General features: G+C 36.2%; 1 protein-coding gene across 1 annotated transcript; it reads left to right on the top strand.

The window, feature by feature from the left end:
* The first annotated feature begins 229 nt into the window (after positions 1 to 229).
* Positions 230 to 6,392, top strand: LOC309488951 (uncharacterized protein). Its single transcript, XM_082157401.1, has 4 exons — positions 230 to 368; positions 4,754 to 4,911; positions 5,017 to 5,160; positions 6,362 to 6,392. Exons 1-4 carry the CDS (start codon positions 327 to 329, stop codon positions 6,366 to 6,368), a joined length of 351 nt encoding a protein of 116 aa, XP_082013527.1. The 5' UTR covers positions 230 to 326; the 3' UTR covers positions 6,369 to 6,392.
* The last annotated feature ends 1,399 nt before the right edge of the window (positions 6,393 to 7,791 follow it).

Consider the following 7,791-nt stretch of genomic DNA (forward strand, 5'->3'; position numbering starts at 1 on the left):
TGCAGGTGGATCTCTTCTCTCTGGCAGGCTCACATGAAGGAGACCACTGTGAGGCACTATACCCAGAATGTTGCCCAGTTTATGAACTACATTTCGGAAACGCCTCCAACCTCCTGCCGCCTCAGCAAGACGGTCCTTATCGGGCTGCGCCGGGAGATGCGCCGTGTGCTAAAAACGCTGGGCAGGGGCGTGGCTATGCACCAGGTGGCGGTCAAGGCCATGAAGGAGGAGCAGGTCTTAAGCAAGGCGACCCGAGTAGGGGGAGGCTGCAGACCTGGAGCCGGTAGATCTACGCCCCAGGCAGTTTTACGCCCCTGTTGTTCCTGATGCGTCCAGTAGGGGGAGCCTGTACAGCGACACGAATTGAGGTATATTAAATAATCTGCTAAAGTTATTGTTGTTTAGCAACATAGACTGTAAAAAAAAATGCAGTGATGCAACATTTATTATTTATAAACGATTAGCTTGATAGAGCTAGGTAGATATCAATTCATTTCTATATATCAATGGATGGCCTATAATTTATTTCGAGAGACAAAAAGTTCTGGATGGTCAGGTTGATGTTCTGTCTGGCTTAAAGATTAACTGAACTGGAAAAAAAAAACATTGATAACGTGTTGTTTATGACAATTAAAAGTAAATTACACTAAAAAAAATTATTAAAAATATCAATATAGCTTCTTTATATAGCAACTGCAGGTCCTATACACACGAAAATTAGTCATTTTGGTTACGCGTTTGAGCCTGTGAGGGACAGGCCAGTAGTACTAACTACCACCACAAGGAGGACGATCAGTTTCAGGCTCCACCTACAGTACAGGATCGTTTGGGGGGAGCGGCGCACGCTGTATCGATTCGCCTCACTGATCAAGTGCAAAAGAAACTAGAAAAAATAAGTTTGTTGAGACAAACTTTAAGTTGGCTTGAGAAAGCCGGACCAGAGAGTTTGAAGAAGTTAAAAGTAGTTAGAAGTTTTAAGTAGTTTTAAGTTTAAAGTAGTTTAATTTTTATTAATAAATTAGTTAGAAAGAAAGAATAGTTAGAAAGAAAGAAAAAAGATTAGAAAGAAAGAAATGGTGGATTAGTTAGTTAGAAAGAAAGATGGATTAGTTAAAAAGAAAGAAAGAAAGAAAAATAGATTAGTTAGAATGAAAGAAAGACTGATTAGTTAGAAAGAAAGATAGATTAGTAAGAGAGAAAGACAAATTGATTAGTTAGAAAGAAAGAAAGAAAGAAAGAGAAAGAAAGATTAATTAGAAAAAAGATAGAAAGAAAGAAAGAAAGAAAGAAAGAAAGAAAGAAAGAAAGAAAGAAAGATGGATTAGTTAGAAAGAAAGATAGATTAGCTAGAATGAAAGAATGAATGAACGGTGGATTAGCTAGAATGAAAGAAAGAAAGATGGATTAGTAAGAAAGAAAGATGATTAGACAGAAAGAAAGAAAGAAAGAAAGAAAGAAAGAAAGATGGATTAGTTAGTTAGAAAGAAAGAAAGAAAGATTAGTAAGAAAGAAAGAAAGAAAGAAAGATGAGTTAGAAAGAAAGAAAGATAGATTAGTTAGAAAGAAAGATAGATTAGTTAGAAAGAAAGATTAGTTAGAAAGAAAGATAGAAAGAGAGATTAGTTGGAAAGAAAGAAAGATTAGTTAGAAAGAAAGAAAGAAAGAAAGAAAGAAAGATGAGTTAGAAAGAAAGAAAGAAAGATTAGTTAGAAAGAAAGAAAGATAGATTAGTTAGAAAGAAAGATAGATTAGTTAGAAAGAAAGATTAGTTAGAAAGAAAGATAGAAAGAGAGATTAGTTGGAAAGAAAGAAAGATTAGTTAGAAAGAAAGAAAGAAATATTAGTTTGAAAGAAAGCAAAAAGATTGGTTAGAAAGAAAGGAAGAAAGATTAGTTAGAAAGAAAGAAAGAAAGATTAGTTAGAAAGATAGATTAGTTAAAAAGAAAGAACAAAAAATAGATTAGTTGGAATGAAAGAAAGAAAGACTGATTAGTTAGAAAGAAAGATAAATTAGTAAGAGAGAAAGAAAGAAAGATTGATAATTGGTTAGAAAGAAAGAAAGAAAGAAAGAAAGAAAGAAAGAAAGAAAGAAAGGTGGATTAGTTAGTTAGAAAGAAAGATGGATTAGTTAAAAAGAAAGAAAAATAGATTAGTTCATTACTTAGAAAGAAAGGTTGGAAAGAAAAAAGGTTAGAAAGAAAGAAAGGTTAGAAAGAAAGAAAGATTAGTTAGAAAGAAAGAAAGATAGATTAGTTAGTTAGAAAGAAAGAAAGATGGATTACTTAGAAAGAAAGATAGATTAGTTAGAATGAAAGAATGAATGAATGAATGAATGAATGAATGAATGAATGAATCGTGGATTAGTTAGTTAGACAGAAAGAAAGATGGATTAGTTAAAAAGAAAGAAAGATATATTAGTTAGAAAGAAAGAAAGAAAGAAAGAAAGAAAGAAAGAAAGAAAGAAATAAAGGTGGATTAGTTAGTTAGAAAGAAAGATGGATTAGTTAAAAAGAAAGAAAGATAGATTAGTTAGCAAGAAAGAAAGATTGATTAGTTAAAAAGAAAGAAAGAAAAATAGATTAGTTAGAATGAAAGAAAGAAAGACTGATTAGTTAGTTAGAAAGAAAGATTGATTAGTTAAAAAGAAAGAAAAATAGATTAGTTCATTACTTAGAAAGAAAGGTTGGAAAGAAAAAAGGTTAGAAAGAAAGAAAGGTTAGAAAGAAAGAAAGATTAGTTAGAAAGAAAGAAAGATAGATTAGTTAGTTAGAAAGAAAGAAAGATGGATTACTTAGAAAGAAAGATAGATTAGTTAGAATGAAAGAATGAATGAATGAATGAATGAATGAATGAATGAATGAATGAATGGTGGATTAGTTAGTTAGACAGAAAGAAAGATGGATTAGTTAAAAAGAAAGAAAGATATATTAGTTAGAAAGAAAGAAAGAAAGAAAGAAAGAAAGAAAGAAAGAAAGAAAGAAAGAAAGAAAGAAAGAAATAAAGGTGGATTAGTTAGTTAGAAAGAAAGATGGATTAGTTAAAAAGAAAGAAAGATAGATTAGTTAGCAAGAAAGAAAGATTGATTAGTTAAAAAGAAAGAAAGAAAAATAGATTAGTTAGAATGAAAGAAAGAAAGACTGATTAGTTAGAAAGAAAGAAAGATTGATTAGTTAGAAAGAAAGAAAGAAAGAAAGAAAGAAAGAAAGAAAGAAAGAAAGAAAGATTGATTAGTTAGAATGAAAGAAAGATGGGTTAGTTAGAAAGAAAGATAGATTAAGACAACATAAATAAGCTTGTTGGGTTATTTTATTTATACACAGATTTAGTTTTTTACTTTAAAAAAATCTGACTGGACAAGAAAGCTTTCCAAAAGTACCCTACTAATATTTCAAAAGTAATCAGCATTTAGCACTGACACATGCGCAATCTAGACAGGCTGTCAATCAGTGCAGTTACACTGTTACGCCAGTGGGTCGCGGCAAGAGACTGTTTTTATGAAAGAGTCATTATTAGACCGTTTATTATAAGCTTAAAACACGGATTCAATATGAATAAAACAATTTGTTGACAATTACATCAAATTTAACTTTGAGCGCAACTTTACAATGCCTAATCTTTTTTTTACGGTCTATGTGCTCGTCACCTAGGTAATGCTGAAGCAGTGGGTCGCGGCAAGAGACTGTTTTTATGAAAGAATCATTATTAGACCCTTCATTATAAGCTTAAAACACGGATTCAATATGAATAAAACAATGTGTTGACAATGACATACAATTTAACTTTGAGCGCCACTTTACAATGCCAAATCTTTTTTTCTGGTCTATGTGCTCGTCACCTAGGTAACGCTGAAGCTCATGTTTCAAGTGATGTTTTTAGTCAAATTTATTATCGTGAGGTCTACCCAACATTAAAAACGAAAACAACTATCACATAAATATAGTAATAAGTCTTCTTACCATAATGTGTTTTTTTGAGATTAGAGGCTGAAGTCTTGTAAGCCGAAATCACTGCAGATGGCAAACAAAGATTGCATTGCATTTGCACGCTGTCTCCTTTCCTTCCTCTGTATGTGAACAACTCCTCCAGGTGCGGACATGGGCACTTGTCATCCGGTATTTCTTCGGAATTTTCAATGAATTCAGCATCTCGAATCTCCATGTCCATAACGCCAAAGATATAAGTTCTTTGATAACACTAAAATACACCTTCGCAGTGAAGGACGTGCGAGGACGAATAGCTCTCCAGAAACCGGGCTTTTTTCCCGGTCCAAAACAAGGGTTTTTATTGTCCCGTCCACGATCAGTTATTTCTATTGGATACCCAAATGCTGGTCAAAGATTTGAATATTAATTTAATTCAAATTGTACAAGTACTTAGTAACGAATGTGATTTTTAAAGTATCGAAGTACATTACTTAACTTAATTTGTACATAAGTACAAGGAAAATTGCAGACTTAAAAATATACTCATAAAAGTACAAGTACACGAAAAAACTACTTAATTACAGTAACGTGAGTAGTTGTAATTCGTTACTTCCACCTCTGCTATAGTATTAGGGTAGGATTAAGATTTGGTTGAGGTTTATTTGCATTTAATTATGCATAATTTACTGTCATTACTGTGGTACTAACTGTTAAATACAGTGTTGCCAAAATGTGGTTTGGTTCTTATCCATAAACTGTGTGTTGTGGTCACATGTTAACCTGTTTTACATTCAGCCCTGCAGATTTTAATGTGTAATGTATAATTACAGGTGGAATCTGTCTCCCGGTTCATGCACTACATGGACCCAAATGAGCCGAGCCTGTTGTTTGTTCGGGAGGTGGAGAAGGTGCGAGAGTACTTTAATGTACTCACCCAGACTCAACTCTCCAAGCATACAGTGCTCAACTACTGGAAGAGTCTCAAGAGGTCAGGACTGTGTAACGTAACAAACACATCATGTAACTGTCAACTGATAATTATCAGATAGGCTGTCTACTGACTGTAACAACCATTTATTTCTCTCTCTTTAAGGTTCATGAAGTACATCATCATGTCCACCAGCATCCACACAAAGGACAAAAGTCTCTTCAGTGATTGTAAAGACTTCATCAGTCCTCTGGACGGCATACGGGCTGGTATATCAAAGAAAGTCAACAAAGAGTTGACACAAAAACGGTATGTTTTTTAATGATTTTTTCACTCCTTTTTTTATCTATTAAACGTAGGGCTGGGTACCGAGTTCGATACGTCAGTGCTCAAACAAATACATATGAAATGCACAACGACACGCCTAAAGTCGCTCACGCACATACACGCAAACTCTACACACACGAGACGCGCGGAACTCTGCGCACATACTCATATGAGACGCGCGCGCGCACACAAACTGTCCATGCACACATTCTCATATGAGACGCGAGCACACACACACAAACTCGCGCACATACTCAATGAGACGCGAGCACACACACTCACAATACCTTAAAGATGTGGAAAAGCCGATCAAAAGTGTGGCTACATTTCTCCATTCTCGATGCCAAGTGTGCGATGCAGTATTTGCGGTAAAATAATTGCTGCAAAGACGGTACCGCGACAGATATGATGAAGCCCTTGACAGTGCACGGAGTAAACATAAGAGCAGAAAGTTGCTCCGTCTTCGACTGGTAACTGAAGAGATACCTGTTGATCACTCTGACAGTGTTTATATTGCAATAATGACCTACTGAATGTACACTGCCGTTCAAAAATGTGTTGGTCAGAATTTTTTTTCAGTAAGGATGCATTAAAGTGATCAAAAATGACCTTAAAACATGTGTAATGTTACTAAAGATTTCTGTTTCAAATAAATGCTGTTCTTTTGAATTTTTTTATTCATCAAAGAATCATGAAAAAATGTATCATAGTTTCCAAAAACTGTTTTCATATTTCTGAAGGATCATGTGACACTGAAGTAATGATTTTGAAAATTCAGCTTTGACAACACAGGAATAAATTACATTTTGAAATATATTCAAATACTATTTTAAATTGTAATACTATTTCACAATATTACAAGTTTTACTGTATTTTTGATCAAACAAATTCAGGTTTGGTGAGCATGAGCTCTTTATAAAAAAATATTTTGTTCCTTTGTGCTTTTTTTTGTTCCTTTCTGGACTGACTAAGGAGCATGAGTCAAACTGAAAAAATAAAACCAAAGTTTTTCTGAGGTAATTTGTTATGTAATCTTGTTAAAATGGATTTCATAAAATTGGTATCGAAAAAAGTATCGTTCAGGAACCGGTATCGGTATTGGTATCGAAATTTTTTGAACGATACCCTGCCCTAATTAAACGGAAATCGCAGGTGAGCTCATCATTACTATTTTGTTTCTCAGGTACTAGGGTTACGGGAAGGAGAAGCTGCCGGCAGACTGTGTCGTAATCCTGGATGATGCCTTCATGGATTTTCTGATGGTTATGGGGAAACTCCAGGGTCCAGAAGCTGTTTCTGGGGAGGCCCTTGATAAGCATGACCATCTGCTGGTCCTCTATTATTTGGAGGCCATCGTTATGCTCAAGCTCCTCCAGCGGCCCGGTGTTGTTACCAACATGACCGTAAGTGTATTTTAGAAACCTTTATTTTTTTCATCAATGCCTCCTGATCTCTTGTGGTTCACAGATGTGTGTGTACCTTTTGATTATTAGTGAGACCTGTCATCGAATGTGCACAACTGTGTGTTTGCAGGTTGAGGAATGGCAGGGGAGAACCCGTACTCAGAACGGCTCGTCTGTGGTGGTGAAGGAGCATAAAACTGCTGCATCACAAGTTGCTGAAGTTCCTCTGACCGCTGACCAGGAACATGTACGTTTGTATTCAAAATTACATTATATCTGTGTGTGTGTGTGTGTGTGTGTGTGTGTGTGTGTGTGTGTGTGTGTGTGTGTGTGAGTGTGTGTGTGTGTGTGTGCATGTGCATGTGCGTGTGTGTTTTGAAATATATTTATTTATTTTTCCCAGTGGTTTGGCCTGTACTTTGACCAAATTCGGCCGGTGATGCTCCAGGGTCTCAGGTCAGGGGACGACGCGGCGGCAGAGGGCCATTTTTTTGTTTCCAGCACGGGAAGGCCGATCCACAACCCCTGTAATGACCTAAAAAGACTCCATGCCAAGTAAGTGCCATTTATGCATATCTGTATAATCTTTTTACTCAATCTAAAGTACACAAATGTGCACATGGTCCGCTTGTTCTTTTGCATTCTAATGTTGCCCTGTGTTCTAGGTACAACATTCCAGCAGTGAGCAGCGGTGACGCCCGGACAGCCTTTGAGACGGCTGCTGAGAACCTGCCGGAGGTGGAGAGGAACGCGGTGGCTCGGCTCTTGGGACACACTCTGGAAACAGACGAGAAGCACTACCGGATGAGGACTCCGACAGACGCATTACTGGCACAGCGTCTGATTGAGCAGATTGCTGGAAAAACACGGTAAGCAATCTGAAGTCTAATGAACGAGATGATTATTATTTGTAATGTTGCTACTCAAAGCAGTCATTCATTGGCACTTTCTTCATTGTTTATTCATTGATCTTGTAGACATGAGTCCACGAGCCGAGAGAAGAGGGTGGATGCGTTTGACAGGCTGTCATGCTATAGGATCATAGACAGATGCTGAAAAAAGCCTTTCCAGATTTCAAACTCCGTCCTAAGCATCTCTACATTGAACACTATCCTGACCTTGTACGCCGTTTTGGGCCCCTTGCACACTTGTGGACAATGAGGTTTGAGGGTAAACACCGTTTTTTCAAGAGAGGTGTACACGACACACA

The sequence above is a fragment of the Leuciscus leuciscus genome, assembly GCF_965113295.1.
Source record: "Leuciscus leuciscus genome assembly, chromosome: 24".
Lineage (NCBI taxonomy): Eukaryota > Metazoa > Chordata > Actinopteri > Cypriniformes > Leuciscidae > Leuciscus > Leuciscus leuciscus.